Source organism: Procambarus clarkii, chromosome 37, assembly GCF_040958095.1.
Source record: "Procambarus clarkii isolate CNS0578487 chromosome 37, FALCON_Pclarkii_2.0, whole genome shotgun sequence".
Classification (NCBI taxonomy): Eukaryota; Metazoa; Arthropoda; class Malacostraca; order Decapoda; family Cambaridae; genus Procambarus; species Procambarus clarkii.
In genome coordinates this window covers 10711269-10735667 of record NC_091186.1, presented here as the reverse complement: position 1 = coordinate 10735667, position 24399 = coordinate 10711269, and the positions used below count along the sequence as shown (strand labels likewise).

At 42.4% G+C, this 24399-nt stretch overlaps 1 protein-coding gene across 11 annotated transcripts in view; it reads right to left on the bottom strand.

Annotated features, from left to right (window-relative positions):
• Crag (DENN domain-containing protein Crag) overlaps positions 1 to 24399 on the bottom strand; it is a 137389-nt gene that overhangs the window by 68119 nt on the left and 44871 nt on the right. For 9 of the 11 annotated variants that reach the window (XM_045754543.2, XM_069337114.1, XM_069337118.1 and 6 more), the window contains exons 10-18: positions 18593 to 18782; positions 14421 to 14562; positions 10694 to 10839; positions 9460 to 9582; positions 5847 to 6052; positions 4942 to 5062; positions 3074 to 3255; positions 2590 to 2693; positions 431 to 526 (exon numbers count right to left, since the gene is read on the bottom strand). In XM_045754543.2, the coding sequence (XP_045610499.2) occupies positions 431 to 526; positions 2590 to 2693; positions 3074 to 3255; positions 4942 to 5062; positions 5847 to 6052; positions 9460 to 9582; positions 10694 to 10839; positions 14421 to 14562; positions 18593 to 18782 (1310 nt within the window). The remainder of the gene's footprint in view (positions 1 to 430; positions 527 to 2589; positions 2694 to 3073; positions 3256 to 4941; positions 5063 to 5846; positions 6053 to 9459; positions 9583 to 10693; positions 10840 to 14420; positions 14563 to 18592; positions 18783 to 24399) is intronic. The other 2 variants (XM_069337113.1, XM_069337117.1) reach the window with 1 other exon arrangement.

Here is a 24399-nt window from a genome sequence, read left to right as displayed (position 1 = left end):
CATACAATGGCCGGGCACTATCACAACACAAACACACAGCTAACTACTATGTTCCCATTATACAGGCATCCTGTCCGTGACAATGGGAATTACTATTATTACTGTATATTCTGGATCTTGGTAGATAAAGGCAAGTCTCAGAAGCTTAGTGTGTTTCCTCAAGACTTGGCTGTACCACAACTTAGCTCAAAAGCTACCAAGGAAATCCTTCCAGATATCTATATATGACAAGGCATTCTAGAGAGAAGTGCAAACAGAAGACGTGAGCACACAATTACATGTAAACCAATAGTTACAGAGGTAGAGTACATGCCGACACGCTGGATGAATTAATACCGGCACTTTTAACCAAGAATCTTAAATAAAGTAGTGGAATCCAACACAACATGAAATTATGTGTGTATATTAGCTGCCAATATAATGGTCTCACCTGAGCTTAAAGTGTCAGTCTTGGTGTGAGGTGCAGGTGGGTGCGAGTCCAAGGATGTGCCACTCTCCAGCGACACTCGTGAGGCACTGTCAGCATCTGGCCCACAGGGGATTCATTTATTAAGTTACTTACAAGAGTTAGGGTGTATGTGCAACCAGTGCATGAAGATATTAAATTTGAATCCATTTAAAATTTAACAATTTCCCCAAATTTTAATACAGAAGACTAGTGGAAAAACCAGAACTATCATTATAATTGCAGCATAAACAGGCTAATATAATCTGAAGGGAAACTGCATGACACAGCAGCATGACCACAAAGTTACAAGAAAACATTGTCGGGTAGTGATGGCGAGATACCATCACGCTGCCGAGTTTGAAGCTCAAGACCTCACCCTTACCAATACTTGGAGCTGTTTTATAATCATTATCCCATTTTCCAGTGGTTTAGGAGGCCCTTCTGTGGAGAAGAGGGAAAGTACCGTATAGCAGAAAAACAGGGTTGAAGATCTTATTTCTTGATTGTTTTGAGAGAGACATGCAGCTCTTGGTGACTGCAGGTGGGATTGGAACCCACTGCCAACCATGTCCCATACCTGGAGAGGGTTCTGGGAATTCTACTCCCCGAGCCCGGTCTGAGGCCAGGCTCGATTGGACTCCCAAGCTCCCATATACTAAGATATTACATATTGTCTTTACTATCTAAACATCTAGCTTTTAATATGGCGGGATATCTGCACTTGGGTGACTTTACATAGACATCTAGGATTTACTCCAAACTCAAGAGAGGGCACAAGAACTAGAGCTTTTTCAAATCAACTGATCCGAATATGGAAAAAACACCTACAGATGTGATGTGGATTCAAACCCAGCTGAGGAGAGTTTTCACAGAGGGTTTGCACTTGGACACAATACATTGCAACAAAAGCAATTATCTATCTTAATCTGAAGCAAAACCACACATGGAGGAAAACAACCATACAAGACCATGTGATCAGAATGCCGGCACAAGCAACAGCTCGAGGGAAATTACATATTGATTAAGGAATTTGACAAGAGGTTCCAGATTTACACACTAGAACCAGGTTGGTGTCCACCAAATGGTGACAACTGACTGCCAGAAACACCAGATGGACCACTACCACTAGAAAGCTGTTGATACAGTTCCTCTCGAACGACTAATACACAAGATGGAGTGACAAGTTGGGATATTGGGAAAGACAACCGAGTAAGTAGTAGTTGTTGTGGTTTTAAGATTCAACTACTCAGAACAAAATGTTCCAAGCAGCACAGTATGATGAGCCTGTCGTATTTACCCGGCAAAGGAGATCTGCAAACTGAGTAAGCGAGTACCTGACAGACTGGGAACAAAGAGTCATAGTTAGAGGGGAAATGTTAGATTGGAGAGTAGAAAGTTTGGGGATAAGGACTATCCTATGACTGTTGCTTTTTCTAAATTATGTTAAAGGCCTATCAGAAGAAATGAGTATATACATGTCAATGTTTGCAGATGAAACCAAGGTTACAAGTAAAGAACTAGAGGAGAACTTCACGAATGGTTGGAAACTAGTGCCAATAACACATTTCACCCTATTTCCCTATACAACTTTTCATCCTGCCCTGAGAAGTACTTCCCCCATCAAAGAAGGAAATGAAGTTAGGGATGATGATAAAACAACTGACTGATACACACAGAAATCACAATAGCATGACACATCAAATGCACAAATCCACAAGGGCCGTGATGAGGGTTCGAACCTACGTCGGAGATGATCCCAGATGCGCCTTAGTCGATTGCGCCACGACATAGTAAAAGAATTGCAACCATGAGTGCTACTGCCCCCACACAGATCCTGCTGCTCTTTTACCATGTCATGGCGCAATGGACTAAGGTGCGTCAGGGATCATCTCGGACATAGGTTCAAACCCTCATCACTGCCCTTGTGGATTTGTTCAATTGACTGATGTTTCTTTTACAATTCCCCATACAAGGCAATGGCTGCCTTACAAGCTGAACATAAATTAGCTTTTACAGTGTTATGCACAAAATGTAGGGTAATATTAACTTCAGCATGCAAAGGAACTACTGGAACACAGAGTGGGAAGCCAGTAACATCAAGAGCATGCTCCCTGATGCTGTCACACTGGAGCAATTCTTACCCATTAGACACTTGTCCACCACATCCAGGGAGAGAGACGATTTTCTTCTCTGTGCTCGCTCCAGGCCCGAACGTTTAAATGCAGACACACCAATTACAACATTCCTGAAAGAGAAACAGCATGATCAGGTTGTGATGATTTGAATATTTTCAGTCAAGCAGCAACATTATTCACCCAAGTCCCTTCTCCACTCCAGCCACTTCACTTGTAAAATGAGCTAGTTGAAATATTGCTTACAAATACCAACATTGTTATATAATTATCTAAATTCTTCTTTAAGAACCCATTCCTGTAATTTATTGGTACTTCAGAGTCACATACAGAACTTGTTGAGCTGATTATAATGTTTATTAGGTATCATCTTTGCTTATGATTTCAATGTACCTCACTAAAACTAACTACTGTATCCTATTTAGATGGAAGGTTGCAATCCCATGTGGTAATGTATTGTGGTAAGGTAATGTTATTTTGGTTCAATCTTTACCTGAGCTTGTTCCAAAAGAGGTTTGAATGGGTCCACTTATTTTCCATAACAGCCCGATTGTAGTACCCATAAGTAATGGCGTTAGGCGTGATGCCGTGTTGTCGCATCTCGCACAATACTTTGACAGCCAGGATGGGCTGGGAGTAGAGGCCACACAGCTGCATCATTACTCGGTAGCTCACCTGACAAGAATAGCAGAAGAATTGTACAATACAAAGCAACAGAAAATGAGGAATTTGATTTCTCAATCAGTACAACAATTTCTGAAGCATTGAACCATATGCCCTGGTAAAGTGATTTTCCAGAGTGCTGTGGATATTTGCACGAGTTGCTTCAGACTTAAACAAACATGTGTTTTTTAATGACAAAAAGCTAGCCTAGATTTTTAAAATACATTTTGAGCTTAATTTTAAAGAAATCAGACAATTCTTAAGTATTTTTAATAAAACTTGCAAAGCTTTATCTCTAGAAAACCCAAGGATAAGATAATATGTAAATTATAACAAGCAATTAAATAATTTGAAAACTTAAATTGTCACTATAAACACGTTTTAAAACACGTATTTCTGTTCAGTAATTATAGCTAAACAAAATAAGTAGTCTGCAGAGCTTTCTACTCTAACAGAATTAATTAAACTCAACATTTATACATAGGTAACTGAAGGAGCAAATTTGGAAAAACATCTATGAGCAAACAAGACATGACACCTGCTGGTAATTTATAAATCCTTTAGGATTCAAGGCACACTAAAATTAACAAAATACAGATTAAAAAAAAGAGAGAGAACTAGGAATAACGCCGACCAGTCAAATCTGGAATCTCTACTAATTTTCACGACAAAACTGATCATGTTATGTGAACCACATTCTTTGTAGAGCGATCAGATGGTTATGAAGAGAACAAGTGTTAGTTTGAGCCAGCGATCTGAATAATAATAAATGCTTTTTATTTCTCAAAGAAGCTCAGGAATTTGTTTAAATACCAATTAATGAAGTCTGGTGTACCGTGTTATCATCTTTAGTACAGTATATATTTTCGGATGCATAATTAAGATGAACTGCAACATGCAAGTGAGGAATGAAAACATCTTTTGTGTAAGCAGGATTAATGCTCTTCATAAAGTGCTCAGGCTCTGGGCACAGAGCATGAAAAATGGCAACAGACATATACATTTGTAGGACTGAAAACAGGAGATGCTTTTTTGCCCACAGGGTTATAAACCCATGGAACCACCTACCCGCCAAAGCCATAAATGCCAAAACTCTGCTGAACATTTAAAACCCAGCTTAAAAAATTATCAAGATAAAGGGGAAGACCTTTGGCAAGCTTTTTGGGCCTCGATGAGGAGCTTTTGTCCTTATCGAGGCCATTAGTGTTAGTGGCCTTCAGGTAAATCAAGTAAATATTCCTCCTACAGTATTACTGCCAGAAACAGAATTTGATTTTTTATTTGCAGGGATATTCCTACACGGACCCTAAGCCTCTAGCTATATGCTGCTGATTTCAGAGTATTGTACTGTATTTGGAAATCTTGGAGAAGAAAATCATGCATAATTCAATTTATAACAATTAACAATTCTGTAGGAATTCTATTTATAAATGCTAAATCAGAGTGCAGTTTAACCATAAATAAGAAGAGCAGTTGACTGATATCTGAAATAATCACATTCAAATTTAAATACATAAAATGCCACATTACACATCCTCAACAACAAAAAATAAAGAACGATGCCCATAAATTTTGAAAACGGCTCTTGCATCCATCTATTGTTTTCAGCATGTTACATTCGTGAGCTGGAGTTCCTCACCAATGCCTTACAATACAGTACACGATGACCGTCCTACAGAATAAACATTTGCTGCTTACTTCATCAGCCTGTGATAGATGCAGCTTCTGCATGTTAGTGAGGATCTTGAATGCCAACTGTAGGAAGCGAGCCTTGTGATGCTGTGTGAGGGCAAATGCTGGCAGCTGCGTAAACCACAGGCTAGAAAGATGAGACAATAGTTTAAGACATATAATCGAGTATCTCAAAAATGCACAAATGACCTCATTTGAAATGAAGGAATCTAAGCACTTTCACCCAATAATAGACTATTATTATTATAGAATTAGGTTAAAGTACTTTACTAAGATTCCTCTCCTTTCAAATGAGGTTAACTGGGCATTTTTGAGGTAGTGTTTTTTGTGCCATGATGCATAATTGTATACCTGTAATTACTGCTTGTCGTTCTTCACAACCAAAAACTCTTATATGGGGTAAATTACCAGTGTCTGGACAATCAACAGTCCCCAGATAATTGCAGGTTTTCAGACAGCCGAGTTAAAAAACCAGCGTTGAATGTAATGAAACACCATTTTATGGGTGAGCCCCGGAGGCTCCCTGGAGCTATCAGGCTAATATGCAATATATTAAACCAGGGCTTCAGTCAATGGAGTTCTGCCTACCGGTACTGCCTGTATCAAAGGGGGAGCTACACAGAGCAAGAACTGCCATGTATCTCAGCGTTCATCCCTGTAACTGAACCAGTATTTACCCAGGTCTACACTACTTTCAATAAACATATGATGAAACATACTAAAAATCAAGCAAAACATCCTTGTAAAATAGGTGCATTTTATACACTGAAAAATACAGCAATTCCCCATCTAGGGCACAAATTTGATTATAACCCCATCTCCAAGACTGGGCCACAGGGACACCAATCCTGGGAACCATCTCGCGGTTCCCTCATCCCCAACAAGCATAGTGGACTTTAACAATAATTTACCTATAACACGTAGAAAGCAAACACTTGGCCCAGAGTATGGGTGTCTGAGAATACCTCGACGCCAGTCTCTGATCCGTCTTTACTTCCTGCTTTGTGCGTCGGGCCAGAGGGGAGGCTGGTGCAGTCTGAGGGGCCTTCACCTGAGGTGGCAACACGGGCTTGGGTTCGTGCATAGGAAAAAGCTCAGGTTTAAGCTTGGGGAAACCCTGAAAGAAGCAAAAATATAAATTAAAATTAAAAGCATTGAAAAAATGAGCTATTAAAAACATGTGTGATGAGCAAATTTATTATACTCAGTATTGCAAGAGACAATTAATAGACAAATATTGACTGCACAGTGAAAGATGATGGAAAATTAATTGTAATAATTCTGAATCGAGACACCCAGTCTATACTATCAAGTGTGAGAGAATGGCCTCTCAAGAATTTTCCACAGCCAACTTTAATGGCTTATTGCAGTGCACAGTGCACCAAGCAGTGCACAAGGCCTCTCTCTTTTACCCCTGGATGGAAGACTTATGTCTGGTGTCCTTGGAATACCCATATGCATAGGAATACATGGATCATGCGGAGGCCGCCATATGCCTAGGGGGAAATTAGATTAGTGGAATTAAGCATTTCTGCCATAGCAACTTGAGTCGGGGAATACACAGGTTGCAAGTGCCAGGTGGTGGAAGAGGGGATTCCAGCGAGGCAGGAGAGATAAGCAGTGACCTTTGAGTCAACCTCAACTGTGACAGTCATGACATCACTCTTCTACCCATCATGTAAGGGCCAATATCATTGGATCCTGCACCTGTGTTGCGATGCCATTGGTTAGTTTGTAGGCCTGGCGGTTGTGCCCAAGGTGGCCCTAGTATCCCTCCTTGCACCGCCATTCTTGTGAGGAACTTCGTTCGTGATTGATATGTCTTTCTATCTATTGGCCAATAGACAAGAACACACCATTCGTTCCTTACCGTCAAGTTACCCTCTGCGTCTCATTCAATATACCAGCGCTCGCCTAGCATCGTGACTGTTACTATATTGTTTTTGAAGCCTTCGACTGACCAGTGTCTGTGAATCGCCAGAACGAAATATATTGGTACTGGGTAACATTTGGTGACAGTGAGATCGAGATCTGTGAGCGACTCGGTGACCTAGAGTGAACTAAGGAAAGTGCCGCCGCCTAAGTACTTCGTGTGACTTTACCACAAGCACCTGCATGGTGTAATAGCTTAGCCACCGCCACCACTCAAAGTCTCGAGCGCGTGTAGCCGCTAGCTGCTGCCCGCTCTGCCCTCACTGTACTATATGACATCACTGCCTGCCCACTCTTACATCATATGCCTAGTGCAATTTTGGGGGGTGTGTCTTTTACCTGCAAGTGTGTCTACATAAGATACCACCTGCGGTCTGTGTAGAAACAGCACACCTCCTGCAAGTACCCTGCAATATCAAGTACAGTGGTGTCGGGAAAGCCTTTCATCTTATGGTGCCCTCAAGTCGTGTATGAACGAGACCAGTTGTCAGGCCACCTACACGGATGCTTGCATGAATGAGTAAGTGAATGGTGAGGGGCTAGCCTACCTGTAAGTACAAGATCTTGTTTTCTTTTTAAAGTACCTCAACACCTGATACAGGTGTAGGTGGAGACCCAGACACACCCCAAGGGTGTATACGTGTTTATCTGTGTGGCATCATGTCACTGCACCCATCAGTAAATGTGAGCTTCACATACACCACACATTTAGTTATTTTGTGATGTGAGTTTGTGCATCATTATTGCTTGTCCCATTGACAGTGCCAATGTTGATTTATTGTGCACGATTATTGCCCAAATATCCTGTTTGGAACTCTAGTGCCCTTTTTGCACTCCGGCACTGTTGGGTATGCCGTGTTAGTGATTCCTTGTCAATCATGTCAGGTTAGGTTTTGCCTACGGGTGGATTGGAATCGATTGGTTAGACGTCAAGAGTCTCCCTGATGCGATAATAGCTTTGCTGATACCAATCTAGAGTAAATCAAGCACCCATTGTATTAGTGGTCAAGTGTAAAACTACTGTTAAGCATTATACGGCGTTTCCATTGAACCACTTCTAAATACTGTACTGCCTTTACTCATACTTAAGCCTTCAGCCCCAGGTGTCTTCAACATTGAGTTGCCTATTAATTACCAAACTATAAATGTGATGAGGACCCTACAAGTCCCTTAAATTGCTTCAATTGCATTGAGGAGATTCCCATGACCAATGTGGATCAGGACCAGTTGAAGCAAGTCTGAGAGGAGACCATAAAGGACTCTTATTCGACCGTGCTCCCAGGCCTTGTTCGCTTTCTCTCGTATTTGCAGGATTCTGACAGCTTTGTGAAGCGTCTGCCATGTACACATTGGTGATGTTGCACGCAATTGCAGCCAGGAAAAAATTGCAGTCATGAAAAAGTCAAAATCCCACAATCAGCAATGACTTATCAGGAAGACTGAAGTGTACAATCTCACTGGGTACAAAGGAAGGTGATTTTTGGCAGGTACCAGGACACAAACACTTAGGTCAACAGATGATCGTCTTCCTGGAGAAATGGTGAACAATCAAGTGTGGTAACATGGAGCACTAATTGAAAGTGAATATATAAGTGGCTGAGCTGGTGCAGAAGCTGAGCATTGTCACACACACTGCAGCAAAGCCCCAAAATATGTTCATGGTCAGAAACTTAGCCACATCCTATGGGATCACTGCACAGAACCCGATGTACCATTATCCATGCAGATTAAAGGGGACCAGCAAGGTCCGATTTATTATTTTTGTCACAGGTACTGAATGTGCAGTAAACTCCCCAATTCATCATCCAATGAATGCTTTGGCATGACACACATGAAGTAGGCTCAGTACCAGCTGGGGACACACAATAGCTCCATCTGGCTGAGGCATGACCCAGGAAAAATACTTCTAGCACAGCAACCACATCAAACAACCCCAGGGCAATGCCCAAAGTAACAGCCTGCATATGAGAGGCAAGTATTCAACACGAGCAGAGTCATCCCTTCACATCCAATGGCAGGAGATGGCTAGAGAAGCCTCAGACAAAAAAAAAAAAAAAAGCACACACACACAACACTACACAATTACATCCTCTGACTACATAGCACTGCAACTGAAGAGCACGAGAGCTATTCAGTGTATAGACTCTACGATTAAATAGATACCAACACTAATCCAAAGCAAGAGTTTCAAAAGGCTCTGCTAAAGATAATAAAGGGATGAAACAAAGCCAAAACCTATACTAATGGCCACACATAAGATAACTCTGAGGTTACATCATATTTTGCTCAGTATAACTATTCAGAGAAAGGGAGCCTGTAAACAAGCTAAAGCAGGAAGCCACAGTCAAAGACATACAAACAATTGATAATAATGCCTATAAGAACACTAAAGCAATCAACACTGTGCAGAGACAAAGGCTGAAGGTAAACCCAGACAACTAATTCAGCCTCGGCAGAGGTGGAACCTGAACAGGATGATGCCAAGCAAGGAGTGATGGCTGCCAGCTCCCACAACCCCATTATGATCACCCGACTGCCATCTAGGAAGGAGAAGGGAAGGGAAGGTAAATGCTGGAACGGGAAGCAACTTACACAGTAACTGTAGGTAACCCCCTCAGGAAGGTAGAGAGGCTCTGGTGGAGGAAGGAAGAGTGTGTGTTCACTGTGGGCCATCTCCACCTCGAGCAAGCGAATGCTGGTATCGTCGTCAATTACCTGAGAAGGCAGAGGTTACTAGTTAACATTTTGCTACCACAAGTAAGTCATTACTGTATCTCAAGTATACAGTACTGAAAATTGCAAAAACTAACACTTATTTGAGGTTTACCAAGATGTAAGTGGTAAACGCAAACCAAAAAAAATTTGTTTCATGTAAATGTCACCTAAACCCATCCATAATTTTTTGTTTTAATAGATACAATGTTATTACTGTGTATAAACATGATGGCCGAGCCTAATGATCTACTGTGCAGACCTGCTGAAATAACACTAAGTCTGTGCCTACAACCTTTCAGTGCCCCAACAAATATTCCACAGTTAAAGTATTTGGAGACTTTCATGGTCCAAACTCTTCTGTGTCTAACGATACTAACTTTATTCCTAGTCGAGACGTTCTCTTTAGAAATATTTCAAGCTGTAGTTGCCATGTTAGAATGAAATATGATACCTATTTGTAGAGTCAATAGTTTTAACATGAACAACACAGCCACCAGCTTAAGCACACAAAAAAGTCTGTGGCAGTACAAATTTATGAAAAGCTTGAGAAATTAGGGTATTCCTATATTGGACCCTGAAAAGTGGCAAATCAACTCTCTCATGAAGCAAAATTTTTAAAACCAGTGAGAACACCCTGTGACCTTTGAGCCCTTAGCTAAACCAACTTCAATGAACCAATCAGGCTGCCTGTCCCTGAAAAAGATATACCAAAGCCTTTCTTATATCTAAGCACTTTAGAAGGTCACACCACAGAGGGAGTGATGGCAATAAACAAACGTTATTCATTTAGCTAAAATATCTATATCTAATATTATCATCAAGTGAAAACATTAAACTAATGTCTCTGGTAAGCAATTTTGAAGTCAATATTAGGATAAAAACTTCTAGATCAATTGGAAATGCCTGGAGGACAAATGTATGACCCAAGCAAGCAGTTATTCTTCAGAGCCATCTAAACTTCAGATGATCTAATTTAACCAGTTTTAAGGCTTTTGGGTCATACTGGATGACTTACAGGAAATTATGACAAAGTATTACCAACATAATTTATGGGTGGAACTTAAATTAATTAAAAAAACATTACCGAATTCTGTTCATCCATATCACTAACCTTCTCGGCACAGTCGTCAAAGAAAGCCAAGGAGGCATCCTTATCCGACACAAACGAACGTTCCTCTATGAACTTGCTGAACATTTGTGTATTCACTAACAGTTGGTAAAACTTGTGGTACTTCTTGTCTCTGGATTTAACAAAAGCTGCAAAAGAAAAGTTTTAAGTCACTTAATAAGGTGTTAAGACAATATTTACACAAAAATACGGCTCCAAGTGGGTATGTAAAGCATGTGTCCGAGTGCAAGCATTCATCTGCTCCTTTGAGGCAAGATCCTGTGTCCTCTGCATGATGGATCACAAATTAAGCAGGAGGCCTTCTAGACAGTTGTGTTAAGGTAAACATCTTAGATCGTTCCTATGGGGTCATTAAATGTGCTAGATCAGTGGTTCCTAACTGGCTGGGACTGGCCACTGGGGTGGTCTAGTTTTAGCCACCCAGAGAACACTGCCCACACAGATACAATTAAGATGTTATTTTCAATGTGTAGCAGGGGGGTCGGAGGACTTTTGAGCATTAGAAAATACTAAAGCAAATCCAATAAGGTTGGAAACCACTGTGCTAGAAGGGCAACGAAGACAAACTCAATACTGCCTATAATGACCGCCCCAGAGTATTTCATAAAAACTAAAACCAGTGTAACATTTTTCCCCTTTGATGACATATCATTGTTAAACAAGGTGTCCACTTGTGGCTACCCAAGAGAGTAGTAACCCTAGTCTCCACAGATGACAGCATAATCGCCAACATAACCTCCCCAGATTTCTACTATTATATTCTTTCCAAAACACATGAAACATGCTGCAAACAGGAGGGATAAGAAAGGAGGGAGCAGGCCAATTTAAAATATAGCTCGGAAAGGTTGGTGGAAGGTACAGAAAGAGCACCCATCATCCATGTAAACACACAAATATCACCGAGTACATGATCTTTGATTGCAAGAACAACAATGGCGAAAAAACTGAAAAAATTGCACCGGTCCATCTTAGGGCCTTATCAAATAAACATGATAAGATGTAAGAGCAAATTCACACATTAAAAGGCTTTCCTATAATATAATGTATGGAGAAAGCATGGTAGTCTGGGAACCCTGGAGTTGCATGGTGCCACCATATGTTTGTTTTTTCTACCACAGTCATGGCCACACATTTACAATGCTAACCAGCATATATACATATCCTTCTGTCCTCCATGGACACGGTTAGAGATCCGTTAAATGCACCATCTGGTGATGGGCAACATAAGTGACCAGACAGAGAAATGAGCATTTAGTGAGAGTCCAACACTTGGGATGCAATGGGCACCAATACCAGAATGTTGCCCTGATCAACTGAACATAATCCAGGTCACATGATGATGCATGCTTAGCAAGCAACTGAATGGCAAATGCTTTGAAAAGCCTGTGAAAATCATAACACATTCTTATCAAGAAAACCAAAGCCAACAAGAGTGATATAAATGTATCATTCAGCAAGTGTAGCATTCCTTAGCCAGCCCCTAATTGAAACTCACAAACATATCATTTTTAAGCTAGACTGAGTGAGTTAGACTCTCACGATACAGGGGTAGGTATGTATGAAAAACTTGGAAGATGTTTATCAATTAAAAATTCCACAAAGCAACAATTACTGTTAGTACTTCAAAACTTAAGCCTTAGATGGCTTGAATAGCTATCTGCAATTAGCTCTTTGGCTCCAAAGCTGGAGAAAATTGCTGACCTAGAGAGCATGCAGAGATCCTTTACTGCTAGAATTCACTCAGTAAAACATCTAAACTACTGGGACCGACTAAAGAGCCTAAACCTGTATTCTCTTGAGCGCAGGCGGGAGAGATACATAATAATTTACACATGGAAAATATTAGAGGGGCTAGTCCCAAACCTGTACACAGAAATAACACCACATGAGACCAGAAGACATGGCAGGATGTGCAGAATACCCCCGTTGAAGAGCAGAGGTGCAACAGGTACTCCGAGAGAGAACTATCAACATCAGAGGCCCGAGACTATCAACACGCTTCCACTACACATAAGGGGCATAACTGGCCGACCCCTCAGTGTTCAAGAGAGAACTTGACAAACATCTCCAAAGGAAACCTGATCAAGCAGGCTGTGACTCATACGTCAGGCTGCGAGCAGCCGCGTCCAACAGCCTGGTTGACCAGTCCAGCAATGAGGAGGCCTGGTCGACGACCGTGCCACGGGGTCACCGAGCCCCGGAATCACCTCAAGGTAACCCCAAGGTAATCCAATAAAAAACTGTGGCTACTCCCTCAAGGATGGGAAGTTGCCAGAGGATACTGAAAGATATACAAGGATAAGGCATAGCATGAGACAGATATACAAAGATAGAGACATTTTCAAAGGAAAGAGGGCTCATATTTTACTGAACAAAACTTTCTTCAGTTGCATATAGAAAAAAACAGCGGTGAATGTAATGAAACACCATTTTCTGGGTGTGACCCGGAGGCTCCCCAGAGCTTACTAGGCTGATATGCTAATGTCAGACTTTGGCATCAGTTATGTGTATGGAGTTCTGTGGGCCTACCGGGGACCACGAGCCAGAACCTGACCCCCTCAGAGAGGCATGGGGAGCAATGGCCTATAGAAACCCCTGTGTGGTTGAAAGCATTCTATGTCTGCCATCGACCGGGTCTGGCACCCAGAAAGGAAAGCATCCCAAAACAAACCCCTATTCTGGTGAAAATATTGCTACCAAAAGCCGAACAAGTGGATAGAACTACCCCTGAAAGAAACGAGCAAACGATGATGACGTCACACATCACCGCACCGCTGTCTACGCAACACGGCGATGTGTGGCTTCCCCTTCCCCCTCCCAGGGAGGGGGGAAGGGGAAGCCGCAGACCCCCACGCCGGCTATCCACCCATCAGTTCTAAGGCTGATGTTAGAAGCAACAGTCGTGTGGTCCGGCTCCGGTGGTTGTTTCAGCACTGTACCTAGTGTGTGGTGACTGTCTGCTAGGTGGTGCGTGAGCCGGGAGTGATTCTCAAGTACTCGGGCTGCATGCGCCTAGGGTTTCCTTCCCTAGGTGCTCTGCAAGTACTGCCCTTGGGGCTTGAGGTTACCATCCACAAGTTCCTTGGGCTCTGCCTCTGTTAGGCTGTTTATTGCTTGGTTTTCGGCCACCCTTTGTGTGCTAGGGTGTTTTTTCTTCCTTGTTCACCTTAGGGACTGTGGATATCTTCAAGAGAAAACTAGACTGTTTTCTAAAAGAAGTTCCGGACCAACCGGGTTGTGGTGGGTATGTGGGCCTGCGGGCCGCTCCAAGCAACAGCCTGGTGGACCAAATTTGTATTTAATATTTTACCCTATGATATGATGGGCAACTTTTCCAACAGTCTGTGAACTCTGTCCCAACATCTTAAGCAAATCCACACATCCTCTGCTTCAGCAAACTCTCAGTTCATCAAATCGGGCGAGCATATCCAGCCTGGAAAGTGCGCGTTCCAACCGAAGATTCACTGAATCGAGGTTCCACTTTACTGGATGAGAGCAACTTTATTGAAAATGACATCTTCCCAGTAACCGCTCTTATCAAATCAAACTAATACACAGTCTAGCTGCTTATAAATGGAAAAGAACTTGTGAAGGTGAGGCAAGAATACAAACCGACAGTACCGCAGGTATGTAATAAGCAATCTTATTCAACACATGATTGTTACACAAACTATTTTATCTTGAAACAATACCACAGTTTTCTTCTTACCATCAAGATCAAATAATGACGACGTATCGCAAGCAGCGCCAGCTTTAGCGGAGACAATTGGCAGCAAGTAGGCACTGTAGCCTTTAAGTATTGTCGCAGTGAAGCGCAGGAATGCTTCCTGGATCTCCACGTCAAGTTGTTGCTGAAACAATATTGAGGTTTATGAGTCAAAACAAAAATAGATTCTCATAAGTTACAGAACATTATGACTACAGTACAAAGCACGGCAACGAAAAAAAAAAAAAAAAAAAACACTGTCAGAACTTGTGTCTCGGGTCACCCAGAATAACTTGTGTCAGGTCTCAGGTACATGCATTACCCAATAGACCACGATGTACTTGAAAGCAGCACAACCACGGCACTGCAGTCTAGTGGGTAATGCATGCATCTGGGATGACCAGAGATGAGAGTTCAATTACATCACAATGCTGCAAATTATTTTCTCAGATACATCACACTACAGTACATACTGTGATTTCATTGTATACAGTGAATTTGTTTTATGTTAAAAACCTTAGTGGAAACAAAAAATTTAAACCCACTGCAAATGCAGAGAAAAAGTCACACTAGCATGGCTGAAAACTACCCCAACCCACACTGTACTTGAATTAAAAATAGAGAAAAGGCAAAATTGGAAGCCCTTAAGAAGGAAGAGAAACCCTGGATGCTGGTAATCGTCTGCTTGTGTAAGTCAAGCATCTTGGAAAGAGACGGGCAGCCTCTCTACCTACACAGTCTCTTAGACCAGGCAAGTCACCTGGTAGTCCTAACCCCAGGCCAGGCAATAAGAATACAATAACTTAAATATCTATACAGCAAATTCACATGTCTTAATAAAGCAAAGATCTAGACAAGGTGTTAAATAGCCTATCTTCATAGATAAAAATAAAGCAATTGTTTGCATTGGATGATATATACTTTGTCATTGGAATGCAAAAGAGTGTTAATTAATACTTTTGCATTCCAAGGACACTTAAATGCATCGTTCATACTGTGACAGTAAATGTTATAATGACGCTAAAATGTGTTGTCCAAATTGCTGTTCATAAACACATATTCATCACTGTCATACAGAATCCATAGTAAATACACACACGACTTAATAATGGACCAGGAGGGAACAAAATATCGTCGTTTCTTCATCTCCTGACATTTGGTTTGGTCACCATTGTAAATATAGTACACTTGTTTTTGCCTCTGTTCTCTAGGGAATTAATGTGACTACATTTTGACACCAAATTTAAAGTTATAAGCCAAGATATAACTTAGAAAGCATAGAGGAATAGTAAACATTTTTCTCATTGCCGAGTGGCTCGTGAGCGGCCGTGGAGCCTGGAATGTTTATAGATGGAAATGCGTGGAGAAGCTGAACCACCAGTGTTAATAATGTAATATAATATAAGAATATCATAGACAACAAAGAATGTGCAGTAGCAAAGTACAAAACTGGGAGAGTAACCATTAATCAACACAAATATAAACACCAGTCAACTGACTGTTGAGAGATGGAACCAAAGAGCCAAAGCTCAACCTCCACAGGCACAGATAGGCAAGTACTATGCAGGTAAAAGACAATATCCAGAGGTTGAAAATGGGGAACAGATTCACGGAAAATGAAAAGAAAATGTGTGAAACATTAAACGAAAAGTTCCAAAGTGTGTTTGTACAAAATGAAATCTTCAGAGAACCAGACAAAATAACAATTCCAGGGAATAACAAAGCACATAGAGGTGTCTAGAGACAAAGTAGAAAATATGCTCAAGGAGCTAAGTAAGAACAAAGCAGTTGGCGCAGATGGAGTTTAACCATGGGTTCTGAGAGAATGTGCATCCGAGCCCAGCATTCCACTTCACCTGATTTTTCAGGCATCCCTGTGAACAGGAGTCATAGCAGATGTGTGGAAACAGGCTAACATAGTTCCAATCTGCAAAAGTGGCAGCAGGGAAGACCCCCTCAATTATAGACCTGTATTGTTGACAAGTGTAATAGTCAAAATATTGGAAAAAATAATTAAAACTAAATGGGTAGAACACCTGGAGACAAACGATATAATATCAGACAGACAGTATGGTTTTCGATCTGGAAGATCCTATGTAACAAATTTACTCAGTTTCTATGATCGAGCCACAGAGATTAAAGGAAAGGGATGGTTGGGTTGACTGCATCTATCTGGACCTAAAAAAGGCTTTTGACAGAGTTCCACATAAGAGGTTGTTCAGGAAACTGGAACACATTGGAGGGGTGACAGGTAAGCTTCTAACATGGATGAAAAATTTTCTGATCAAAAAATGAGGGCAGTAATAAGAGGAAGTGTATCGGACTGGAGAAATGTCATAAGCGGAGTACCACAGGGTTCAGGTCTTGCACCAATAATGTTCAGTGTCTACATAAACGATCTACCAGATGGAATACAGAATTATATAAACATGTTTGCTGATGATGCTAAGATAATAAGAATGATAAGTAACTCAGATGATTGTCATGCCCTTCAAGAAGATTTTGACAGAATAAGTATATGGAGCACCACTTGGCAAATGAAATTTAATGTAAATAAATGCTGGGTTATGGAATGTGGAATAGCAGAACATAGACCCCACACAACCTAAAATTATGTGAGAAACTTTTAAAGAAGTCTGATAAAGAAAGAGATCTAGGGGTTATCTCGAGATGATTTCGGGGCTTTTTAGTGTCCCCGCGGCCAGGTCCTCGACCAGGCCTCCACCCCCAGGAAGCAGCCTGTGACAGCTGACTAACACCCAGGTACCTATTTTACTGCTAGGTAACAGGGGCATAGGGTGAAAAACTCTGCCCATTGTTTCTCGCCGGCGCCTGGGATCGAACCCAGGACCACAGGATCACAAATCCAGCGTGCTGTCCGCTCGGCCGACCGGCTCCCTAAAGAACTACTACCTAAGAACTACTAGAACTAAAGAACTACTACTATCTTGAACTACCCTAGGGGTAGTTCAAGATAGAAAACTATCACCTGAGGATCACATTAAGAACATTGTGCGAGGGGCCTATGCTACACTTTCTAACTTCAGAACTGCTTTTAAATACACGGATGGTAAAATATTAAAGAAATTGTTCACGACTTTTGTTAGGCCAAAGCTGGAATATGCAGCGGTTGTGTGGTGCCCATATCTAAAGAAGCACATCAACAAATTTGAAAAGATGCAAAGATATGCTACTAAGTGGCTCCAGAACTGAAGGGCAAGAGCTACAAGGAGAGGTTAGAGGCATTAAATATGCCAAAACAAGAAGACAGAAGAAAAAGGTGATATGATCATTACGTACAAAATAGTAACAGGAATTGATAAAATTGATATGGAAGATTTCCTGAGACCTGGCACTTCAAGAACAAGAGGTCATAGATTTAAACTAAACACAGATGCCGAAGAAATATAAAAAAATTTACTTTCGCAAACAGCGTGGTAGACGGTTGGAACAAGTTAGGTGAGAAGGTGGTGGAGGCCAAGACCGTCAGTAGTTTCAAAGCGTTATATGACAAAGAGTGCTGGGAAGACGGGACACCACGAGCGTAGCTCTCATCCTGTAACTACACTTGGGTAATGACACACACACACTGGAAATTGAATGCCCAAATGAGCCATAGAGACGTTAGAAAGAATTTTTTCAGTGTCAGAGTAGTAGACAAATGGAATGCATTAGGAAGTGATGTGGTGGAGGCTGACTCCATACACAGCTTCAAGTGTAGATATGATAGAGCCCAGTAGGCTCAGGAACCTGTACATTAGTCGATTGACAGTTGAGAGGCGGGAACAAAGAGCCAGAGCTCAACCCCCGCAAGCACAATTAGGTGAGTACTTGTTTCAAATTTGTGAGAGAAAACATGCATTCATCTTCAGAACTAGTATCAGTGTATAATTCCTGATGTTGGGACAAGAAGCCTGTACTTAGGCTTAACGAGGGTTCCCCCTATACCATCAAGTGACCTTCCCCAGGATGCAACCCACAACAGTTGCCCAACTCCAAGATGAACAAAGGCATTAAGAGAAAGGAAAGGAGCCCAAATGTTTATCCTGTCTGAGTATTCAACCCAAATCCCTTAGTTATGAGTGAAGGATGTAGACCACTGTGCTTCAGGACCCATTAAATCACGACAATATGCTGAGAAAAAATAAATTAATAAAATAAAAATCATAGAATACCTCTTTTCTCTTCATTTTGAAATCAGAATCAATGCTGCCATCAGGTTCAATTTTTTGTGACTTGAGATGTTGCTGTAGAGACCTCTCGAACTTAATGATCCTCTCACAGAGGCTCTCTAGAGATGCACGGAGGATACGAGCTGCACGATTGGGAAGGATCTTCGTTACCAGGTGTTTCTTGTCATCAGGCCTGTCCCGAGGCATAAAATGATTATTTAATCTAATGGACCTTCAAAATACTGTACTGAAAAACAAATACAAAGCATATTTTATAATTACCAGTATCCATTCATTATTTAATCCTCACATTGCTCCAATTGCTATCTGCGAGTGCCTCCTGTGTTCCAATCCCATTGTACTTTTTTTTACCATTTGCTTAACTATTTTTAGTCAGGTACACCTCAATTTTCTACTCTTAAATAGCTGCATAGTTCAAGGATTAATGTGCATATATTATCTAAAAGGTTTGAAACCATGTGTATAGCCATTTTGGACATTGTATACCCCTCTCCTGAGAAGGAGTTGACCGTGCAGATGTTGGTACACACTACCAGCCATTTTTATCAACGGTAGTAGACTTACTTACTTTTGGGAGGCTCGGAACCCTGCGTCCTCCTAGAGTATGCAGGTTCATGGACAAATGTAGCAGCACCAGAACATAATTAAATCATACTGCTTAAATGACAGGATTAGTACAGATTCAAAATTAATTAGGATTTGGTCAGGAGCCCAGAGATAAATCAGAGCAATTATTCAGCACAAATACTCGCGTAAGATACTTAACCCTTGAAATGCGCATAGGATAAATCAAGCATTATCTCTACGGAGGGGGAGGGGGAGGGGAAAGAAAAGGGGAGGGGAAAGAAAAGGGGAGGGGAAAGAAAAGGGGAGGGGAAAGAAAAGGGGAGGGGAAAGAAAAGGGGAGGGGAAAGAAAAGGGGAGGGGAAAGAAAAGGGGAGGGGGAATAGAAGAAAAATTTTCCTATATTGTCAGAAACCCTGCCCTGAGTATAGGGGGAAATGTTCCAAAAATGTTAACTTGTCTAGAATGTAAATGTTTACTGGAGGCCTCAAATACTGATTGGGAGCAGTGTTCCAGTAGGAGTTTCAAATGCTTCAAACTCCATCTTTGGATGACATGTGCACCATGGGTTGATCTTCTTATGATAATGTGTATATTTCAAGGGTTAAACCCCCATCTCCAAGTTACAGCAAAGGCATCAACAGTTCTGTTGAATGATTAATAATGTATTAGTCCACATTTTATGCTGGAGGTTTATAATAAATTACCAATGAGGTGTTTCACCCCATCAGGTTCACTTTGATCCTCAGTGTCGTGCAATGTACACGGCACAGTGTACCGTGCAGCACCTCGCACGGCATATTATGCAGGTTCAATTGTTTCCCAACATTACCTTCAGTTTTCTTAGCTTCTCCACGTTTAATGCCCAAAACACTGTGCAGAATTTGTAGTTTCATGTGATATACAATTATTGTACCTACTAAATAACCACTAACATCTTCCTTTGTGCATTTTATAAAAAAAATTATTGTTATTATTATTAAGAAAGCTCTTTGTTATTTAAAAATAATCAGGTCTGCCATATTAGTGTACTAAACATCAACTGACTGACTTTGGGAGCATCAGTACAAAACCTTCCCATCTTGGTCTTAATATCCAGGTATGATCAGGAGTGAATAATTCACCTGCAGGTGCAGAGGTGGAGAATACAAAATGCACCAACACCTTCACATCTGACACACATGTTAACTGCAGGGTACTTGGGGTTTAAGGGAGTCAACTGCTCTATTTCTCAGTGGCCATCACCTCACAATGGGATTCAGTAGTTTAATATTGTACTTTAGATTAGTCGCCAAAGTTTGTGATCTTTTCCTGGTTTCCGGTTTCCCTTCATCAATGGCCTTTCCCTGAGGCCAATGCATGACCCTTCCCAGGACTGCACAAACAGTCGACTAACTCCCAGATACCAATTTACTGCTAAGTTAACAAAGGCATCAGGTTAAAGAAAGCATGCCTAAACATCTTACCATACCTGAGAATACAATTTGGGTCTAATCGGCTGTGAACTGATTGCACTAGCCCCTGAGCTACATAGAGGTCACCTAATAGTACAGCACTACATACATCCAAGAAAAGTTCTTCTAATGCCATATTGTTTTCACAGTATTTGTACTTATATCAACTCTTCTGTTTTATTTATGTGGAAAATCTCTTCTTTGCAATAACAAAGCACTGTCATCACAGTAAAATACTAATGAGTACGTAATTCCTCATTAAGCACGTCATTTGTATGCTATATTTTACGCTTCTGTAAATTACATCTCTTTTGTCACTACTGTATAGTTAGTATATCATGTTAAAATTTATACTTCATATAATTGCTATCTGAAATGGCAGAGAGTTGTCTCTGGCTTATAGTTTGGTCAATTAGTGAGTTGAACAGCATATCCACACAGCTTGTAGATCATTGTCACAAGACCATTCCAATGTGCCCCAACCCAAGTTATTTAAAGCCCTGGCTGGGTCTCACTGGCTCTCTCTCTCCGAATCCAGATTCGTGGGATGTGAGCCAAGGATATAGACCACTGCACCATCAAAGGGTTAAGGTTTGTTTTCCTTCATTGTATATTTTGCAAAATTTGGCATACTGTACAATCTCATTTACTTCCTTGCCTAGCAAATGTCTGTCCAATTAAACTCATTAAAAAAATTTCAAAGTTCCCTAAAGTGTCCTCTCTTGAAATCTAGTTTATCGGCTGTTACAAACCCATTCTCTTCTAGATTACATTCGCAAAGCATATTTAATTTCCAACAGGACATGATCACTTTTCCCAAGAGAGGAAGGTACTGGATGTCAAATATCTCTTCCTCTTTCCTGGTGAATATTAGACCCAGTGTTGACGGAACATCCCCTTCCCTCATTCTTGTGGCCTGCTTGACATGTTGATATATAAATGTCTCCAGGAAGAGGTGTTCCAATGTGCCTCTGGGTTACCGCCATTACAGTAGTAGATATTACCATTAAAAATGACTTAGTCAGTAACCTCTTCAGAAATCAGTCTAGCATAGGAAGCCTTATCTGGAGCAAGCTCCACTGGCATGGCTTTCTGAGAAACAGACTTCAAATCATCCACAACATGCCAAGGTGGCTGCCTTTAGGGAAGAAGAGCCTTTACTCGACTACATTTGGCTCAAAGTTTTATAAAATCTTACACTTCCCCCACTGAAGCTTGCTTTACAACATGTGACTTGTGCCACAGAGCCAAATGGTACAATGATATCTGGTACATTAACATACCCCCCTCTATCATTCCGAGCAATGCAGCCAATAGAAATTTAAATTTAAAAATATAACAACTAAGGAAATATGAAAGATCACAATAAAAACATACTATTAGGCAATCAATTTCTGGTTAAAGATACTCAACAGCTCAAATGATATAATTATTACCCCCAATCCCTGCTGCTATAGGGTGGGGGGGGGGGGGGGGGGGGTAGTGCTCGAGCAAGGAAAACTGTAGAAGTATTACAGGATAAGGTAAAAAAAAAAAAAAAAAAAAAAAACTAGCATTGAGTGTAATGAAACACCATTTTCTGGGTTGACCCCCCAGAGGCTCCTTGAAGCTATTGGACTGATATCCACCATATTAGTCTAGAGCATCAGTTACTGGAGTCCTTATGCCTACCGGAAGCCACGAGCCAGAACCTAGTTTCCTCAGAGGTGCAGGGAGCAATGGCATATGAGCACTCCACTTTGTGAGAGTATGTCATGTCTGCCATTGACTGGGGGGTATCACCCACAAAGGTAAGTGAACCAATACAAATCCCCTACTGGTAAAACATTGCAACCCAAGACCAAACAGGCCATGAACTCCTCCCCAGGAGAAAACAACAAGCAAGCTTATATCCACTCAACCAGCGTGCCCGCTCGTTAGTAACCCCCTCCCCTCTCCCCCAAGAGGGCGCTCTGTTGAGGCAGCTCCAGTGCTGACTCTGGCAGTTCAGAGACCGATAACAAACCGCTGACTGGAGGGAGAGAGGGTGTCTGGAAGCTTCCGGGGATCAACCCAGAAAATGGAGTTTCATTACATTTAACGCTGGTTTTCTGAGGGAAGCCACGATGGCTCCCTGAAGCTATATACCCACAGGTAAGTAAAAAACCAGCGTTGAATGTAATGAAACGCCATTTTCTGGGTGAGTCCCGGAGGCTTCCCGGAGCTATCCCAGGCTGATATGCTAATGTCAGACTTTGGCATCAGTCATGTGTATGGAGTTCTTAGGCCTACCGGGGACCACAGCCAGAACCGGGCCCCCTCAGAGAGGCAAGGGGAGCAATGGCCTATAGAAGCCCCCGTGTTAGTGGAAGCATTCTATGTCTGCCATCGACCGGAACAGGCACCCAGAAAGGTAAGCGCCCCAAAACAAACCCCTATTCTGGTTAAAATTGCTACCTAAAACCGAACTAGTGGATAGAACTCCCCAACCGAAAACAAGCAAACTAGTGTGACGTCACACACTGCCGCGCCGCTGTCTGCGCAGCTCCCCCCTCCCTGGGAGGGGGAAGGGGGAGCCCCAGACCCCCCGCGCCGGCTACCCACACCTCAGTTCTTGAGGCTGGATGTCAAAAACGCGAAAAACCGCCGACCGGAGGGAGGGAGGGATGCCGGGGAGCCTCCGGGACTCACCCAGAAAATGGCGTTTCATTACATTCAACGCTGGTTTTCTGGGGGGAGCCCCGTCGGCTCCCCGGAGCTAACTACCCACAGACAGAAAAAGAGGGACTTACCCGGGAGGCGGTCGTCGCTCACCCCTCAACTCGAAGCCGAGACAACTGGCTGCAACCGCCGATCACAAAACATGATGCACCCCCGGCCAGACCAACCAAGCATCAACCACCCATGGACCCCTCCGGAACGCAGCAGTCTCATTCTTCGCCAGAAAAGAAGGAGACGGCTGCAAACGAACAAAACTATCACCACGACCAAAAGAGCAGAAACCCCTGCGCCGGAGGAGAGCATGAAGCTCCCCTACCCGACCCCCAGAGGCCAAAGCCAACAAGAAAAGTGCCTTGGAAAAACAATCCTGGACCGAAGGGGCCACAACGAAACGAGGAGATGAAAGGAAAGCGAGCACTCTGTCCAAAGACCAGGACGGCTCAGGCGACGCATGAGCAGGCCGGAGGTGAAACAATGCACGAGACAGCTTGCGAAACGGCGCAGACGTAACATCGATACCGAAAGCAAGCTGAAGCGGCTCCGCCAGCGCCGCACGATACGAAGCGACAGTGTTAGGCATAAGATGACGGTCCTGAAACAACCACGAGAGGAAGGACAAGACCACCCGAACAGACAAGGAGCTAACACGACAAAGACGCAAAAAGAAACGGAAGGACCGCCAGGAAAACTGCATACTGCCACCGAGAAGAAGCCCTCAGGTGGGACACCAACAAGGAGGCCACCTGATCACCATAGAGATGATGATAGACTCGAGTCAAAAAAACCATACGCGAAGACTCGAGGAGAAGATCGAACCAGCTACGTGACATACCGGCCCGATCTGCTGAAAGAGGCGGAGCCGCGGGAAAAACCCTCGGGTTCGGACACCGAGCAACCAGCGCCTGAAACCAAGGCTGGGCCGGCCACCAAGGGGCCAGAAGGACAACTCTCCCCCGGTAAGTCTCTAAGCGAGTCAGGACCTGGAGCAACAGCCGAACCGGGGGAAAGAGATACAGGAACCCCCACCTCGTCCAGTCGAGCCGAAAGGCATCGACCCCGACGGCCTCGCAA